The sequence below is a fragment of the Trichomonas vaginalis genome, chromosome I (genome assembly GCF_026262505.1).
Source record: "Trichomonas vaginalis G3 chromosome I, whole genome shotgun sequence".
NCBI classification, from domain to species: domain Eukaryota; phylum Parabasalia; order Trichomonadida; family Trichomonadidae; genus Trichomonas; species Trichomonas vaginalis.
In genome coordinates, this window is record NC_067203.1 from 17,203,190 (window position 1) to 17,222,888 (window position 19,699).

Sequence of the window (19,699 nt, forward strand, 5' to 3'; positions counted from 1 at the left end):
ATCACAAAAAATTACATAAATTCAAACAATCTTTTGAATGAATAATTATTTTTGAGTCGGCACTGCATAAAATTATAAATCATTTTAAACAAACATTAGTTACCATTTATAAAAAAAAAAAAAAAAAAAAAAAAGGTATTGGGGCTTCCAGGCACTTCGTGCCCTCTAGCCCCGAAGATGTTTAGTATAAAACCGCTTTTTAACTTCACTTAAAATGCCACGTAAGCTACGTAAGAATATACGTAAGAGGAAGAGAGCATTGAAACATCCAATAGTAAGACTGACACCACAACAACAGTTGCAACAACAAATGCTGAATGACCCCACTATGTTGCAACAAATGTCAAGCAATCCTATGCTTTTAAACCGAGTTCTTGGTGCACAGAGTGGAGGTTTAAGAGCGGCACTTTTAGCGAAAATGGCAGGCTATGGTGGAGCTGCAGACGGAACAGCCTATAACCCTCAAAGTCAAATGAATTTGAGTTCACTCAAAAATCAAATAACAGATGTCAAAAAGTCAAACATAGACATACAGAAGCAAATAAGTGAAAACGAAAAGAAACTAGAATATGACAGACACACAAAGAAACTCAATGAGTTAAACGTAGAGAAAAAGAAGAAAGAAGAACAACTGAAAGAACTAAGTACAGAGGAATATGCGAAAAAAGTGTCAGAAAAAGCAGCAGAAGTAGCAAAAATGGAACAAGATGTCATAAATTTGAAAAACCATACTACTCAATATAAAATACTGAAAGATGAAGAGATAAAACAAAAAGCCCTGAAGACATATATGGATAGCGATGAGTATAAAAAAGAAGTTGAAGCAAATGTAAAGGCAGAAAAACTTTTACAGTTGCAAAACCAAACCGTACAGTATGAAAACTTAGCACAAGAAAGTAAAAATAACGACGCGGCTATGCAAAAGGCAATGAAAAGCGCAGAATATATAAAAGCCAACAATGACTGGTTAGATGCCCAAGCCAACGCTAAAGCAGCCCAACTCATAGGGTCAATAAGGACAAAAATACAAGCGGATGAAGACAGTTCAAATGAAGCTTTAACAAATGCTGACTTTAAGAACGCCTTCGAAGCTCTTCATAGTAAGGTGAAACAAGTGAACGACTTCTCATCTGGAAAGAAACTGAAGTCTGAAGGTTTCGACAAAGAGTTAAAAGAAGTAGCACAAAATATGACGAAAATAACAGATGCAGCAACGAGACAGGCAGTTCAAAGTGCCTATGACGCCGTTAGAGCAACTGTTGTGAAAAGTCAAGAAAAAGAGTTACAACAGACCAAAACAGACCTAGTAAATGCTTTCTTAAGAACGAAAAGTCAGGTAGGACATTACGCTGCAGATGGAACATATGTGCCAGCTGGTGGAACTTATATACCACCAAACCCTCCAAGAGAAGCACCTGCACCAGGACTACCTAAAACATTTACATCGTCACATGGACACAGACACAGGCATGCACCAAAACCAACAGTTCAAAATCCAGCACAACAACCAACACAACCACCTCCACAACAACCAACACAACAACCAACACAACAACCAACAGTTCAAAACCCTGCACAGCAACAACCACAAACAGAGCAAGGACATAAAAGAAGTAGAGAACAAGGAAACCAAGAATTCTTAAAAATGCTTAAAGAAGACTATGGTTACCCAGATACTATTGACTTTAGTGACAGATATAAAGAAGCTATTAGAAAGTTCAAGGATGGAAATACTGACCCGAACCTATTTAGCTTTATGGCTCTGCACCAAAGGGGATATAATCTCAAACCTGGAAAATACAAGCTCGCTAAGGGATATGATTTAATAGCATATCATCCAAATGACATGAACGAATTTACTCCGAGATATTTGATGTCAGAGCTAAATGACAATTTAACTCTCTTCATGAAACGCGTAAAAAATAGAGACGGAACGAAAGAAGAAAGGTTTATGAGTCCGGATGACTTAGAAAGGGAACTTTTTAAAAACGGTCTCGGAATATATGAAATGCCAGCAGATGAGGTACAAGAAACTCCACAGGAAGAACTAGTTCAGATACAACCAGACATGGAAGAAATAGTTCAGCAACAACAGCTAGAAGAGCCTGAAGGAAACGAACAAGTCACTCCTTTGGAAATTAACTTCACAGAACTAGATGAAGATTTGGAACAGCCGAAAAATCTTGACCCTCAACAAGAGTATGCGGAGAATATGGAATATTTCCAAGAGTCTAAGAAAAATTCGGCTGACATAGTAGAAGAATATCGAAAAATGTTCGCCGACATACAAAAGACTCCAACATCAGATGAAAATATTCAGCATAGAATGGAAGAACTGAAAGAAAATGTACACAAATACAACAACCCTTTTTACTTACGAGCATTTAACGTTCAATCTTCGGATGAACTCGGTGAAAATAAAAGGTTAAATTTCAAGAAAACATATAGAAATGAAACATTGTTTAAAGTTCATTCAGAACCTAACCAAGATGGAAACAAACCTACTTTTGTTTCTGCAGACGATGGAACTACAATGAGATGGGGTCATAAAGCTAATCCGGATAGGTGGTTCATAAACTTACAACCACAATTCCAAGAAGTTGTAGACGCAATGGAATTGAATGGTGAACGAGATATAGCTGGTATTTTAAGCGCGGCTTTAATGCCATTGAAAGATATGAAACATGCAGATATTTTGGACCAGTATGAAATGAACATGGCTGATGGAAATATAACACCTGACGTTCTAGAACATTTATCTCAAAGAACTACACAGAACCATAGAGATGGTATATTTGGTGAAGAGTTTAGAAAGAAAGTTAGGGAGGGAGAAGGAAGAGAACCTATTGTACATGACCTTGCAAACGAAAGTTTACAAAATGTCATAAAAACTTACTTTGCAGACAATGAACCGAGAAGGGATGAATATTTAAGAAAACTCAATTGGACAGTACCAAATGAAATGTTAGTATTGAAAAACATGTTCCTTGACAAAATAAAACCAACTACAGAAATAAACGACGCAAGACTGAAAGATTGGGTAAAAGCTTTCCCATTCACAAAAGATATAGTTGGTAACATGGAAAGAAAACCAGAATGGCTACAAAAACATATATTTGGAAACGAGCATATTCCATATGGACAGGCACTGTTTGAAGAGCTTGAACCGGAAACTCAGGAAAGAGTCATGCAAACAATACGCGACGACTCAAATACAGACTATGACAAACTCTTTCTAGGATATAGGTTACCTGAGATGGGCGACCAGAGCCCAAAGGCAAAAAGGACATGGGAAATTTACAACATACTAGGTGAACATGAGGCAAAGATGCAACAACTTGAAGCAGAGGGCAAGTTACCAAAAGCGACACCAAAGAAGAAGAGAAGAGTAGAACAAAGTGAAAGTAGTGAAGAACTAACTTCATCTAGTGAAAGTAGTGGCAATGAAGGAAAAAGAAGAGTTAAAAACTCAGTCAGGAAGAAAGTAAAGCTTGGTCCACGTGGGTTCTATTATGACATATAAATCCAACTATTCTATATTTTTACCCATATGAAATGTACGCCGCTCAGAATATAACGCCAACAGTTTTGGATGCCATGAATGGAAATGTTTCCGAATGGTATAACGAATGCGACAATGCCATTAGAAGGTCAGAAATAGTTCCTGGAACTTACGAATATACAACTGCTGTTTCTTATGGAAACGTAGGTGAGTTTGGAGAAGGTTCTTCAACAACAGTAGATATTGCTTGCGACAGGTTTCATATAATTTCTATTGACAACTCTTTCTTATACGTGGAACAAGACATTGAAATAAAACCTTCTGCCAAGTTGTCTGACAAGAAAGGTTGCAATGGAATTTTCTATGTCGGATACCAATATGCTCCAGAAGTTTTCATGGGATATAAGATATATTCTAACTCTGACTTAGTTCAAACAGTAACATGGGCAAACTATGAATGGTTCGCTTTGAGAAACTCAGTACAACCACAAGCTAGAGAACAAACAGACCAGTATGCAACTATTGAGAAAATAAGAAGACTTGACCCTAACGTTCCAGGAGTTTATGTTGACCTTTCTGGACAAACTGCAGCAGCAGTAACCAAAGTAAAATTGAAACTTAGAGTTCCTTTGTCATCTTTCCTCATCTTCAGGTTTTAAGATACTTGCCAAACTGGGCAGGAAAAATTTCTATCGAACTTACTCCAAGCAAAAATAACTTAGTCATTGCACCAACACAAGACCCATTCACTCTTACAGACGTAAAGGGAGCAAATCAAACGTCATTCGCCGACTTTTGCAAAGACAAAGTTGACTTAGACTTTGGTTTCTCAAACCTCAACACTGAAGTAAACTACTACTTCAATGCTGCTGGAACTGCTTGGGACCCAGTTAAGTTCACATGCGAAAAGTTTGAATGCAAGAGAATAGAAAGCAGACTTGCAGTCTATATGTTGGACCCAGATATTTCAAATGCTTTAGCTGCCAAATATATTGCAGTTCCACTTATGTTCCCTATACACCAAATATCTGTCAAAGACTTTGCAGGTGAAGTTGGAAACCAAAGTGCTGAACCAGGTGCAAGAACAGATATTGCTTTGACAACTGCAATGAAACATGCAGATACTATGTTTGTACTGTTCAGACGAACTATAAATGACTATTCTTGTTTCTACAACCCTGGTATTAAATATCATATAAACATAGATGGCAAATATTATCCAAGAGAAGAATATTCTACAGTTGAAGATATGAGGTCATACAACTTGACATTAGATGCTATGAACTTTAACAACAACTTCACAACAACCATTAACCCTGAAATGCAAAGTTCTATTATGCCATATGTGAAAGTATGGACTCATGCAGGAGCTCAAAACACTCAATATACAAATGGAGACCGTTCAAACTTTTGGCTTGGCATTCCATTTGCTGACTCAGAAGACTTTATGGGTGGTATTTCAACTGTTGGTACAGTTCAAATACAATATACTGGTGACAGAGACGGTCCAGATGAATTGAAAGCAAAGAAGTTTACAAAACCAATAGCACTTTTCACGGAAGATGCTCTTTTGAAAATTCGTTCGATGAAACCTGCTGGGGCTCCTCAGATTGGTATAACGACAGCTTCCATCGAGCAGATTTTGGCAGCAGGTCAGTAAGTTGTTCTTGAACTGACTTCTCTCCGTCAAATATTGACAGTACGCCAGTTTTGATATAATATTGTATTAAAAACTTTCCTTTAGAAATATCGGTCAGTTTTGTTGTTATATTTTTGTCAACGTCAAGAACTTTCACCATCTCGGTTATACCAACTTTCTTTGCTTTATGAAAATATTTTGGTTCAGCAAAGACTGCTATTCTATAACATTTTCCATTGTTTGTGTAAAGAACTATTCTGTCAATGAACTTGTATTGTTTGTGTGTGTAAACTTTGTTTTGCTTCAATTCGAAGAGATACTCAAATACGTCCATCTTTTTATTCTAAGTAAAATGTCATTTCCGAAAAATAGAAGCGTAAGTGTTTCAAAAGGTTTAATGGCGATGGCAGATGTGAAGTTAAATTCACCAACTCAAACAAACAGTCAAAGTGTTGTTGTCAATGTCAAAGAAAGAGATGTTGAAGTGGGAAACCATACGAAGACGAAGATGGTATAACAATAGTTCCTGTAAAAGAACAACCAACATATCCTGAAGTTAGCAGAGACTTAAGTTCTGTTGCAGATATTCGAAACGACTACCAACAACTTAAAGACAACTTAAAACTCAGGAGAAGATTTGTCAGGCTTTGGGTATAATGTTAAACTTGGTTGAGCACAACCCTGTAAAAGTGAACTCATATGTCATCGCACCTCATGAAGTTTTGAAAGAACTATTGAAACTTTTGACAGAGGCAGACGATATAAACATCAAAGAAATAGAACCCGACATTGCTTGCTGTGGTGTTTCATATAATGTCATTGACAAGATATACGTTATGAAAGGAGTGAAACGTTGAACTTAAAATATAGTTTCCCAGACGTCATAAAAATATTTGACGACCACAACATTTCATTAAAGTTTGTTTGCTAAGTAAAAATGTCAAAACTTCTTGAAAGATGTTTGAAGAAAAACAATATAGACTTTATTTCATGTAAAGGACTTTACACACTTTTGAACGATATGAAAGACCCTGTTTTGTTTGTTCGTGTAGACAAAGGAAAGTTCTATGTCTTTACAAAATATTTGAACTTCTTAGACAGAGAACTTCAAGAAACGCCATGTGAAAGTTTAGATGAAGTTCTTCTCCACTTTCAGAAAAACTTTTAAATATATGTAAATGGCAGAAGACATAGTGGTTTATACTATACGACTAAAAACCTGAGTCATATAATTCTATAACAACAAACTTACAAAGTCCTCAAGGACGGTATTGTAAACTGACCTTAAACACGATGACGACTAAAGCCTGTTTTGCTCTTTTGACACCAGAAGATTTTATTGTTGTGAATGGTAAAAAAATACTCCTTTGAAGATACTTACTCAGATATACCACCAACAGGTTTTGTTGACTTATTTAATACTTTAAGGACGGATGTAACATGTCTGCAACTAGAGCAGGTTTTCATTATGTTTGGATGTCCGACTGAGTTTAGTATAAACGATATGAGCTATAATACAAAACTTATATCTGGTTTTTACTACCAACAGTTTCCTATAACAGGAAAAGGTGCATACAAGGAATGTCTGTTCCATTGACTTTAAGCACACCTATTTTATATATTGTTTCAAACTTAGGTTCAAATGCTATTCGAATGTCGACAGAAACTACTATGACCAAAAGATACTCATGCGTATAAACAACAACTTTCTTGCTGGTTTGCCTATTGTTCATTCGAATGCAGAGTTTTCAGCTTTAGTGAACTCAAACACTTTGGCAAACATAAACTTAACCTTAGTTGACGCAAACTTTGTTCCTGTAAAACTTTTATGTCCTATGTATTTGTCAATGACGGCAGAAAGTTTCGAATTGGAAGATGCAACTGGTGAAAGTATTGTACTACAAGAACAACTTCAACAACAAATAGCTCAAGAACAACAAATGCAACAAATGGAACAAATGCAACAAATAGCTCAAGAATAAAAAAAATATTTTTTTTATTTTTTATAAAAATGTACAGAATAGACGTTTCAGATTTTTATGACTTCCAAGCCTTCAGAAATATGTGTCCATTTAGAGACTATAACAAAGCAGTCGAGAATTTGAAACGTTTAGTCATTTATGTCGACTCTGCCCCAGAATGTTATGTCATGAAAGAATGGGATGTAGTCTTTAACAAACCTAAAGCGACAATAGTTTCAGAACAAGAATGTAAACAGAAACTTAAGAAAATAAAAGTCGTACAAGTTGGCATGAAGATGTTAGATGCTTGGGATATCTTATTGTCAAAGTTAGAAGATTTTTCAGTTCGTGGTATAAAGTTCTATACACCTTCTCCAAACTTCTATTCTATCTTCACTGGATATAAATACGAACAAGTAGAATGGAAAGAAAATGTATAGAAGCTTGGTTAGACCATGTCAAAGAAATTATATGCAATGGAAACGAAAGAGTCTATGAGTATATCTTATGTTGGTTTGCAAACACTTTACAACATCCAAGTGCTAAAAATGAAACTGCTCTCATCATAATTGGAAAACAAGGAACAGGTAAGAACACTTTCTTTACAGATATCTTATGCAAACTGTTAGAGGGCTATTCGAACCCGAATATGACAAACTTAGAAAACATCTGCGGTAAATTTAACTCTTCAATAAGAGAATATGAAACTTATAGTATGTAACGAACTTCAAAGTATAGATACAACAAGGTTTTAAACTCAGATGCTTTGAAGAGTCTTTAACAGACAAGTTGGAGTTGTTTGAAAGAAAGTAATAGAGACCAAAGAGTTTGTGAAAATGTTGCAAACTTCGTCATGGTTTCAAACAACGCCGTTCCGATGAAGTTAGAAAGTTCTGACAAAAGATATGTAGTTGTCAGAACGTCAGATTCTCATATGCAAGATACAGAATATTTTGACGACTTAGCAGAAACTTTGACACCTAACTTTTACAACCACTTGTTCTCATATTTCATGACATTAGATATTTCAAAGTTCAATCCAAGACAAATTCCACATACCGAAGAGAGACAAACATTGTTAGAAGCAAACAAGAGTGTATATGAACTGTTCATAGATGAAACTGACTTTGAGTGTTTAGATGAAAGGTCATTGTACGATTCGTATAAACAATATTGTCAAGAATATGGTTATATGACAGCGTCTAAACGAACATTCTTGGCAAATGTCAAAAGTCTTTTAGACGTACAGAATGGTGTATATACAAAAAAAATTTTTCTGAGTAAATTTAAAAAAAATATTTTTTTTATCCGATAGAAAAGATGACGAAATTCATCTCAGTAAACAAGTACATGTCAGGACTTAAAGAAGAACTAGACCCATTCACATATTTGAATGTTTACTTCTACCATTTTGAAAGTCTACATTTGACAAAGTTTGGAACATCGAACCAGTTAAGTTTGCTATTGTGACTAAAAATGGTGCGAAATTTGAAGACTTAGACATAGAAGGTTTGTTAACAGTCAAAGAAAGTTTTGACAGAAGGTTCTCAAACCTTAAAGAAGGCAAAGCATACAAACTTGTTATACCTTATGAACCAAAGAAAGCAGACGACTATGAATATTATGAGTCTAAGATAGTTGAAGTTCAAGGTAAATTGGGTAAAAAGATTTTAGAGTCTAAGCCGGTGTTTGCTCCTAAAGAGGAAGAGAACATTGACATTGACCCAGAAATGTTCTAAAAATAAAATTTTATTTTTACATGTCAAATTTCTTCTTCGGTGGAACTGGCTCTGGCTCTGGTTCTTTCTTCTCTTCTTCTACTTTCTTTTCTTTCTTTTCTCTCTTCTTCTTTTCTGGTGGAGTTATGTCAAACTTCTCAGAACCATATTTTTGTAAAAGGTCTTTGTCCTTTAATAGCTCTTCTATTCTGTTTTCTATTTCATTTTCAAGAACAGCGCATGTGTCTTCTTTGCATTCTAAGAAGTTTTTTGGACTTCATCTCTCCAAGAGGCGTCATCTCTGTCAACAAGTCTGTCATTGACAAATTTTAAGACTTCTCTGCTTAAGGTTTTATGGTTCTTGTCATATTCCCAGAAACAGAACTTTAGAACAAATTCACCTCTCTTGTTTACACTATGTAAGATTTTATGGTCGACAGATGTTTTGCTGTCGAAAAGCTTGTCTCGAATATAGATAGCGAAATCGCTAGACATTTCCTAAAAGATAAAAATTTTAATTTTTCTAAAAATGTGTTAGAAAAAAAGTTTGCTGACATTGACAAGAAATTTGAGAATGTTTTAAATAAGAACAAGAGGAAGTTGGAAAATGCTCAGATAAAACCCATACATGACAAGTTCTTATTTGCTCAGAATGGTATAACAGGTCTAATTGCACCACCTGGGTCGGGTAAGACTTTCACTTATCTTAAAACGGCTGCACAACAACAAGAACTAGATGAGAAGAACCCATTCTATGAGTTAGTAGTCATTTGTAGTACTTCTGGTCAATTTGACCAAACCGTAAATTCGTTCAAAGATATTATAAAAAAGTCTAAGTTAGTATGTATAAAAGACTCTGAGTTGTTAGATTGGATAAAGAAGTACCAAAGAAGAGTTTTGAAGTACAATGCTATAAATGAGTATGTCAATTCTAAGTTTAAAGACCCAAATGAGGAAATGCAGAGAATATTAGAGAAGAAACACTTCAGAAACAAACAGAAAGAGATTGAGTACCTTTCGAAGAAATTGCAATCTTACGATTGGAAGACTTACCCTCATAGATGTCTTCTTATCTTAGACGACTTTGCTTCTCATCCTTTGTTAAAGAACAGAGAACAAGACATGTGTCGAATTCTTAAGAAGCTCAGACACTTTAACATTTCAGTTGTCATTTGTGTACAGACAGCAAAGAGTTTAAGTAAGGATGTAAAGAGAATACTTACTGATATCATACTTTTCCCCGGATTGTCCGAAGACGATTTCATGGAACTTATGAAAGAGTCCATGGCAGGTAAGTTTGACAGACATGAACTATGGGAGAAGTACAAAGTCATACAAGACCCTCATACTTCTTTCAGAATTCATATCTACGCAAACAAAGTTCAAATTGTAAAAAGTCAAGCGTAAAAATGTAAGTGTTTTAGTCTTAGTCTGTTGTGGTGCTGGGGCTGTCGGTTCTTCTGGCTTTGGAATGGACTCGGTTGGTGGAACGTCAGCCATCCGTTTGTGTCCTGTCGGAAGGAAGAACTTTTCCTGTCGGAAAGAAAAACTTTTCCTGTCGGAAAGAAAAATTTTTCCTGTCGGAAAGAAAAATTTTTCCTGTCGGAAAGAAAAATTTTTCCTGTCGGAAAGAAAAATTTTTCCTGAAGGTCGGCCAAAAACTTCTCAATTTTCGAAAATTTGAATGGTTTACGGACGGACAACAGGAAAAATTTTTCCTGTCGGAAGGAAAATTTTTTCCAGTTGGAAGGAAAATTTTTCCTGTCGGAAGGAAAATTTTTTCCAGTTGGAAGGAAAATTTTTTCCTGTTGGAAGGAAAATTTTTTCCTGTTGGAAGGAAAATTTTTTCCTGTTGGAAGGAAAAACTTTTCCTGTTGGAAGGAAATTTTTTTCCTGTTGGAAGGAAAAACTTTTCCTGTCGGATGGAAGGACTCGGAATGCCAGAAGGACTCGGACAAGACAATTTACCATCTAGAGCTACCTGAGCCATCTTTGGTGTCAAGCTTGAAAAATATATGGTTCATTTACTCTTCCTCTTTGAAGTTATCGAAATACTCTGTTATCTTTTCCTTCAGTAGCGGTAAGTCTTCTTTGAATGTAAGTATTGTACAACCTTTCATATCATAGTGTGTTTGAGGTAAAGTATCTTGAACTATCTGTTTAACATCTTCATTCGGTGTCATTGAAATCGGTAAGTTTTCGCGATAGAACCAATTTCTGTCAGATTGTAAATCTTAGCAAGGTCGTAAAAGCTTTTGTTGTTTCTTCTGACTAAATGCAACATAACCATATCTCTGTCTTCTTCATTTTCCATCTCTTCAGTGTAAATCATATACTTATAGTTCTTTTCCTTTCCTTTTGGTACCGAACGTGGTATTCTTTTCTGTATGTTTTTGTCTTTTGCTTCAAGCTTGTTCTCTAGCTCTTCACGTTCTTGTCTATGAATTTCATCTAACATCATGAAAATATAACAAGCATAGCGAGGTGAAGCCCACATTGCAACAGCATTTACTAAAAGTCTATGTACATACCAACCTCTCAAACCATTTGGCAAATTTTGACGATTTTCGTACGGAATCTCGACCCGCGGTTTTCCGCCGGTCGCAAACATATGAGGAAATTCTTCTAAAAGTTCTTTTGTCTGTTGGTTTTCAAACCAATGGTATGCTTGCTTTGTAGAACGAAGAGCATTCAAAATACTTTGCATTTGGTACATGTCATCTTTGACCGAACGAATGAGACGTAACTGTTTGTTATACTGTATGTACTCGTATTCTTCACTTATGGCTTCATGAACGATAGCAGTTGTTGTGTTCTCTGTTGTTGACATTACTGTCTTTACATACAAAAAAAAAAAAAAAAAAATAAAATTAGCGTTATTTTCTATCTTGTATAAAAGACCAAAAATAAACGCTTTACATGTATTTTTTCAGCAACTTTCGTCAAATAATTTTATAGCTTTGTCGATCTCATCTACTTCAAACGTTTCTTTACCTTTCGTGGGAGCACCATACAATTTCTCAAACTTTTCAAGTAGTTCTGTTTCAGCAGCTCTCATATCGTTAACAAACGCAACCTTGACTCTATTGACTATACTGTCATATCTTTGAGTTATATTAAATGTTCTTCCTATCTTATATCTCTTTGTATTGAAGTCCTTCGGTTTCTGAACGATGTAAAGTAAGCCTTCACTGCAACGTTCTGTATCGAATGAACCATATGTTATGAAATTATATCCAACAACTGGGTCAATCCAGAACAAAACTACTGGTATAAGACTTTTGTCGATGAGATATGCTCTTGTTCCATAGAATCTTACCGATATCATAAGCTCAGGATTTCTTGTCAAAATTTTCTGAGTTGAAGCATTTTTAACCCAGTCGTGTGCTTTCTTTCCTTCAGATAGTGTTAAAATGTCTGACAAAGAATATTTTTTGTATTTCTTTGAGTATCTTACGTTTAAATCACCAATTCTAACCACTTTGGTGTCATTGTCTATCTTTTTAACTGTTTCAAACTCAGTGTTTGTCATTTCCTGTTCTTACATACAAAATAAAAAAATAAAAAAAATAAAAACTAACGTTAATTTTATTTTTTCTATCTTGTATAAAAGATATGATTTCATAGAGTTTTTTTACGATTTTCATGAGTTTTAGGCGACCAGGGTTTTTCTCCCACTCGCATTTTTTCACGATTTTCATGAGTTTTTAGGCGACTACGGTTTTTAACGTACTCGCATTTTTTTACGATTTTCATGAGTTTTAGGCGACCCCTGTAAAAGTCGGGGTCGCATTTTTTCACTGTTTTCATAGGGTTTTTTTCACTGTTTTCGTACGGAATCTCGACCCTCGGTTTTCCGCGGGTCGCATTTTTTCACGATTTTCGTACGGAATCTCTACCCCGGTTTTTCTCGGGGTAGCAAACATATGAGGAAATTCATGAAATTTGGTCATTTTACTCAGCAAAAATATATTTTAGGCGACCAGGTCCCTCGGTCCCTCGGTCCCTCGGTCAAATGAACTTCTCTGAAAAAGTGTGACAACATGACATTTTGACAACAACACAGGAAATATACTTCATCGTAAATGTTTTGTCATGAATTTCATCGTCAATGAGCGTAAATCAGACAAAAATATATTTCTACCATAAAGTTTCACAAGCGTTTTACATGGTATATGTTGTGATGGTGTTATATACGAAAACGATAAAAACGGTTTGACAGAAAAGTGACAACTTTACGTGTCAAAAATATAAAAAGTGATATTTTATTCATCATTATCTTCTTCATAATTTATTTCATATTCTTCGTCTTACCAACAAAAGATGGGAATGTGAACAATTGCGGGCAATTTTTAGCCATTTTGGCTTGGAACTAGAGCCTGCGAGGTACATGGATAGTATCAGTACCTCACAGGCTCTAGTTCTCTATATGGCGCCGAGAAATTTTGGTGAAATGTGGTCGCATTTCACCAAAATTTTTTCGGCGCCATAGGATGAATTGGAGGGTGAGAGATATTATTTCATACAATACTACTCTCACCCTCCAATTCCCAGCCAAAATGGCTAAAAATTGCCCGCAATGTGAACAATTGCGGGCAATTTTTAGCCATTTTGGCTTGGAACTAGAGCCTGCGAGGTACATGGATAGTATCAGTACCTCACAGGCTCTAGTTCTCTATATGGCGCCGAGAAATTTTGGTGAAATGTGGTCGCATTTCACCAAAATTTTTTCGGCGCCATAGGATGAATTGGAGGGTGAGAGATATTATTTCATACAATACTACTCTCACCCTCAATTTTAATTACTTAAACTCATTCTATTTTTTTGACATGTAAATGTCACTTTTACTGAGATCTGACACAATGTCAGATCTCTTTTTTTCGTATATAAGAATGGTTCATGACTTTAAACAGTTTTGTAGCTTCTATTTCTTCACGAAGGATATCAAAAGTTTTAACGATACCGAAAGTTTCTTTATATTTCTTCTTGACATCTGAAAGAAGGAAATCGTTAGCAGTTGGATAGTTTTTGTTCAGAAATGTCAACATGTCCATTTTATCTTCTGCTGGTTTCTCTGCTTCTTTCTTTAAGTCAGTATAGTCTTTTCTCATACGTTCTATCTCTTTGACGGAGTAGTTATATTTCCTTGTTGCTGCTTTACATTTTGAACATTGTGGGTTCATTTTTGCATTGTACATTGAAACCTTACCTGCAAGTATGACTAAGGCGTAGATGGTTTTCTTTAACTCAAAAGTTGCTGGTTTTATCTGTTCGTTCCATACTTTACCTCTTCTATCTTTATCTCTTATCTGCCATACACATTTTGCAACTAACGAAACAAAGTTGTCGTAGGTCTTAAACTCTTCAGATTTGTATATGTCAATGAAATATACCATATCGCAGTCTTTGTGGTTGCAATGAAATCCAAGAAACTCATAGTTTACCTTTCGTATGAACTTCTTTATTTCTACTGAGTCAGTTGGTTTCACTTCTATTTCATCGAATTCAGGAATAGTGAGCTTTTGTTGTTGTATTTCAGGAAGTTTAGGTAGATGGTCAATAATATCCTGCATTTCATAAAGATACTGTTCATTTGTTTCATCTTTCGCACTACAGTTTAAATCTCCTTGGAGAAGTTCTTGCTTTATCTTCTGGATTTCTGTTTCGAAAGTATATGAAGAAGGAATGAAGCTTTTCATCTCTACTAACATTGAAGTTGGGTTCATGACTAACGAGTTTGGTGAAGTTGTTGCTGACATGTTCTTACAATAAAAATAAAAAATATTTTTTTTTAAAAAAAACTAAAATATATTTTTGCCGAATTCAAGAGTTTTGTGTGTTTTCTACGGTGGGCCAAAAGTGGCTCGACCTCAAAACAAGCATTTCATGAAGAATATACCAACCGCCGGAATTCCGCGGGTTGCTTTTTATACAAAACATTTACGATGAAAGTCTCAACAAAACAAGCATTTCGTGAAGAATATACCAACCGCCGGAATTCCGCGGGTTGCTTTTTATACAAAACATTGACGATGAAAGTCTCAACAAAACATTGACGAAGAAATCTATCTCCTGTGTTGTTGTCAAAATGTCATGTTGTCACCATTTTCAAAAAGATGTTAGTTGACCGAGGGACCGAGGGACCGAGGGACCTGGTTCGCCTAAAATATATTTTTGCTGAATTCAATAAAAATAAAATGGTTCATTTACTCACAATATTTTTGTACAAAAGGACCCCAAACTTTTAACCTCTCTTCTGCAGCTTCTAATGAAATTTTAGCGAGTTCATATTCTCTAAATTCTCTCTTTAAATCTTCTTGTTCCCATTGGTCTAGTTCGTATGGAGAGTCTCTATAACCAGAACATATCTCACGTTCATGTTCTATTTGTTTTTCATGCATTTTTCTAACTTCTTCTTCAAACAAAGGTTTTGCATTCTCTACTGTATCTTCAAGTTCTTCTTCATCTAATTTCTCATGAACTTTCTTGTCTATGGAGTCCATAATTTTTCCAACTGCTATGCAATATTTTGGAGAAGCCCACATTGCTATATAGTTTACAAGTCTTGGGTCTACATACGTTCCTCTAACCTGTTTGATTTCATCGGGAATTCCTGCATGAACTGTGTATAAAAAGCAACCCGCGGAATTCCGCGGGTTGGTATATTCTTCACAAAATGCCTTAAAATACTCTTCCCAAGACTTATTTTCCAACAACCTTCTAAAGTCTTTCCTAAACTGCTGACACATCTTTGTTGCATTTATATAACCATCCTTGTCTCTACGTAAGACTTCAATACCGTTATAGGTGCCTTTTGTGAATGTTTCGCCATTAGATTTGTTCGTGAACGTTTTTGCTTCGACTGTCATACTGTTCTTACAATAAAAATAAAAAATATTTTTGGCTTAACCGTCGGACATTCGTTTGTGGCTTAACCGTCGGACATTCGTTTGTGGCTCGACCTCAAAACAAGCATTTTGTGAAGAATATACCAACCGCCGGAATTCCGGCGGTTGCTTTTTTATACAAAATTCAACGGGTGAAAGAATACGATGAAGTCTATCTCCTGTGTTGTTGTCAAAATGTCATGTTGTCACACTTTTTCAGAGAAGTTAAAATGACCGAGGGACCGAGGGACCGAGGGACCTGGTGACCTGGTGAGATCTAAAATATATTTTTCAATACTTTTTCAGCACTTTTCCGTAGTTGTATATGAAAGACAATTCGAGATAAAAGTCATAGTACAATGGTATAATATGCTGCACACCGTTTGTTGTGAACCAGACTTGAAAGTCAGAGAAACTGTTACTAGGTGGTTCGTAGAATTTAGAAGCAAAGTCATAAAAGTCCTTACCGATACAAAGAAAACTGTTGTTGCTTGAACTGAAACTTGCATGACACATGACATTTTGAGGGTCAAACACGTTTTTATAAACTGTCAAATCTGCTGGTGGAAGTACAAATTTAAATGGACCATCTGGTGGCAATGGTTCGTTCTGGTTTAGTAACCGAAGAAATTGCGCCCAAGAACGTCTGTCTACTCCCCAATATAAAAACTCTGTATCTCTTGGAGGGTTAATTTCAATCTTTTGAAATGAAACGGTGGAGTTCATCTTATCGTATTCTAGTTTTAGATAGTATGTTCCATTTAGTAAAGAGTGGTATTTTTCTTGAAATTCCCAGTAGTATTTGTTTATTTGAGTTTGAAAGTCATTTAGAGTTTTTTCAAGACTTTCGTCTGAACGAATTGTAAAGATTTTCATTTCGTCAAATTTTTCTATTAGACCGTCAGAGCCTTTATACTGCCCATGAAAATATACTGCAAACATAAACGCGTTAGTTCTATTTGAAAACAAAACTCTTCTAAATCCTATTGCCTTTGCATCTGAAGGACTTTGAAGCCAACGAATTGGATAGTCAAACCTGTAAGCTCCGGATGAAATTTCTTCATCTGATATATTCCTACCAGCGTTTGTAAAGATATAGTCTAACGGTTTTGTATCTGCTACTTTTGTTCTTTGTTTTTCAACCTGAAGCATTTTATATATGTAAAAATATACTGTTTTAAAAACGTTTTAAAATGGTATGCAATTTTTTATTTCATGCAATGTTTTATTTCTGTGCCGTCTTCAAGTATGGCCCAGTACTTACGCTTGGAGAGAACATGAACTTCGGAAAATACCTTGTCTAGCTTAAAACAGCCCATCTTTTCACCGACCATTCCCATTTCAATGAGTTTGTTGTACCCTTCTTCGTTCGTCATGAGCGCATCGATGTTCTCATAGTATACCTTCACTTTGGATTTAACATCGGAGAAGAATTTGTTGTAGTTGTCAAGGACTGCCTTTGCGAACTGAGGGTAGGACCAATGTTCGACAATAGGTTTTACTGTGGTTACTAAGCCATTTTGACCTTCGGTGAACTCGTATTTCAAAACAAAAGGGGAGAACCTTTCAACAAAGTTGTCGACCTTCTCATAGTGTTTACTCTTCATCTTTTGAGGTTTTTTAATGGAATACCCCCATGTCGAATTCATAAGCAATTTGAGTGTCATTGCAAGTTTGGGGTTTGAAGCTTTCCTAATATCATACAGTTGTTGTATGACTTTTCCAACTGTATAGTTCCTTCCCGGGAACTCACCATCTTCGTTTGGAATTCCAGTCGGAATATATTCGACAAACCTCATGTACGCAGCGTTAAGGTCGACATAGTATATTTTTTCGTATGAGTCGAACTTATCGCAACCAATGGGTCCAGTTCGTGGAAATTCAAGTGAGTCTCTTATCTTCTGAGAAACTTCTCCTGTTATCTCATAAACATCGTCGAAGCAACCTGTTTCATATAAAACTTTCTGACCTAACTCAGAAGCTCTCCAATACAATTTGACGTCGATTGGATGCCTCAATGGAAGTTTGTTTATAGCATCTTGAAGTTCTTGCAACCTCATTGGAAGTTCTTCTGGTTCAGGTTGGTATCCGAACAATCCAACTCCTTTTGGAACTTGTACTTCTTTTGTGCTAGAACTTTGTCTGGAACAACTTTTGGTCTTACCAACAATGAAAAGTTTGTTTCGTCTTTTGGTACAAAAGTTTCTGTCAGCTTGTCATCTGGAATTGGTTCCAACAAGCCTTTCTCGAAAAGAATGTTAACAGCTCTGACAATGTTGCATTTGCCTTTTCCGAACAATGGGTTTGTAAGACTTTCGTTCAACATGAAGTGGTTGTGGACAATTACAATCTTCAACCATGGTAAGTCTTTGTCAACAACATACTCATCATGTGAAGAACCTTTCTCAGTCGGAATGTTGACTCGGATATTCACATTTGCCAACGGTGCAATTTTTGTCAATTGACTTCTGAGAATGTACCTTGTTTTCACACATGACTCAAGGTACTTCATCTTCTCATCTGAAACAAGACCAGAGTTCCTGAGACATGTAAGAATACAAGGTTCATTGACAATTTTTTCAATTGAATTGTAAATTCCATACCTGGTTAAGTCAATGTCAGACTTATTTCTGAACGGGAAGTATCCAGCATGTTGTCTGACTGCTTGAGGGTTGGGTTGGTACCATTCGAACTTCACGCTTGCAATTCCTTCAATCGCATTCAAAATATCTGAGTCGGAGTCAAACATTTGTTCTCTCTTTGTAGTCTTGAAAGCGTCAAGAAGTTGTGCGGCTGTTGTGACATTGCCATGCGCATAGTATATATGACCATCTAAATCTGTTACGGTTAGTCTGAGATTGTATCCTTTCTTATTTCCGTCTTGTATGGCAGCAAGTACTCCCATGAAGCCTTCTTTGTTCTTTCCATCGTCAAAGTTTACTGTAAAGGTTCGACCAGAAGTAATTTTACTTCTAACCTCACGATACTTCTCATATGCATATCTTGTTCTTTCCATGGGAGCATGTGCGTCTTCACCTTTTCCTTTTTTCCTTCTCAAAGGATGCAATTGTTCGTCATGTTTCCAGTAGAATCTGCAAAGCCGTCGTGTCCTTCAACTTTGCGGTCATTAACATCGAAAGGCATGTCCATAAGACGCTCTTCTTCTAACCTCTCTAATCTGTTTGGATAATTTGCGCGTGCTGTTTCTAAGTCCATTTCGTAGCGAAGACCAGACAGTTTGTCATAGACTTTTATGGGTCTTCCCTTCCTATATTTAAACTTCTTTGAAACTCTCCAACCATATCTTTCTAACTCTGCTTTTATTCTAGCAGATTTTCTATCCATTCTATATGGGGGCATTTTTTATAAAAATAAAAAAATATACTGTTTTAAAATGGTATGCCATATAGCTTCTTGAATTTGTTAAGAAGTATATGAACGCATTTTCCATCTGTATCTCTAGCGTTTACATGAGCATAGCCATCCTTAGTAAAATATACTTGTAATTTCCTATAGTTTACGCCGGTATAAAAGTAGAAAGAGTCTTGTTCTTCGCTATAGTAGTAAAAACTCAAACGTATGCTCGCCATAGTCTGTAATTTCAATTGTTTCATCTTCTAGTTCGTCGACAAATTCGAATACAATATCTCCAAATTTGCCTATGTTCTTATTGTTTTCAGAACGAGTGACCCAACGCAAGTTTTCAAGTCTATTGTCGTTTCTTATACGGTTATATGGTCTACAAAAGGTAAATTGTTAGGATTCGGTATAAAATGAGTTGCAATACAACATGTTTTAAATAGCGTTTCCCACTCATCCTCATCATAGCATATCCGTCATTTCGCTCACATTCGCTTAAAACTCTTTTTGTCTCTTTTTTTCTGACTTCAAATGACTCACAACAGTGAATTTCATATTTCTCATCTAACAAACAAGTTTCCCAACGGTCTTCTCCAACAAACTCAGCGTACATTTCAAATAAAATAAAAAA

The 19,699-nt window shown here is 35.8% G+C and overlaps 3 protein-coding genes and 5 pseudogenes across 8 annotated transcripts, besides 4 other annotated features; 1 reads left to right on the plus strand and 7 right to left on the minus strand.

Annotated features, from left to right (window-relative positions):
* Positions 1–214: 214 nt before the first annotated feature.
* On the plus strand, positions 215–693 carry TVAGG3_1000660 (protein of unknown function, DUF4106 family; the record flags this gene model as incomplete). Its single annotated transcript, XM_051254299.1, has 1 exon — positions 215–693. A coding segment is annotated over one exon (479 nt), but the record flags the coding sequence as incomplete, so codon positions are not given.
* A 1,783-nt stretch (positions 694–2,476) lies between these two features.
* Positions 2,477–19,699: part of a mobile genetic element that runs on past the window's edge.
* On the minus strand, positions 5,056–5,475 carry TVAGG3_1000680 (uncharacterized protein; the record flags this gene model as incomplete). Its single annotated transcript, XM_051254300.1, has 1 exon — positions 5,056–5,475. The coding sequence occupies one exon, from the start codon at positions 5,473–5,475 to the stop codon at positions 5,056–5,058; it is 420 nt and encodes a 139-aa protein (XP_051079874.1).
* Positions 8,858–9,315, minus strand: TVAGG3_1000690 (annotated as a pseudogene). Its single transcript has one exon. A coding segment is annotated over exon 1 (458 nt).
* Positions 10,845–11,278, minus strand: TVAGG3_1000700 (annotated as a pseudogene). The gene has a single exon. A coding segment is annotated over exon 1 (434 nt).
* Positions 13,008–13,069: a mobile genetic element.
* Positions 13,190–13,298: a mobile genetic element.
* Positions 13,440–13,548: a mobile genetic element.
* Positions 13,687–14,399, minus strand: TVAGG3_1000740 (annotated as a pseudogene). The gene has a single exon. A coding segment is annotated over exon 1 (713 nt).
* On the minus strand, positions 15,024–15,690 carry TVAGG3_1000750 (annotated as a pseudogene). Its single transcript has one exon. A coding segment is annotated over exon 1 (667 nt).
* TVAGG3_1000760 (uncharacterized protein) lies at positions 16,000–16,860 on the minus strand (the record flags this gene model as incomplete). The annotated part of the gene is made up of 1 exon (XM_051254301.1): positions 16,000–16,860. One exon carries the CDS (start codon positions 16,858–16,860, stop codon positions 16,000–16,002), a length of 861 nt encoding a protein of 286 aa, XP_051079875.1.
* On the minus strand, positions 16,917–19,053 carry TVAGG3_1000770 (annotated as a pseudogene). The gene has a single exon. A coding segment is annotated over exon 1 (2,137 nt).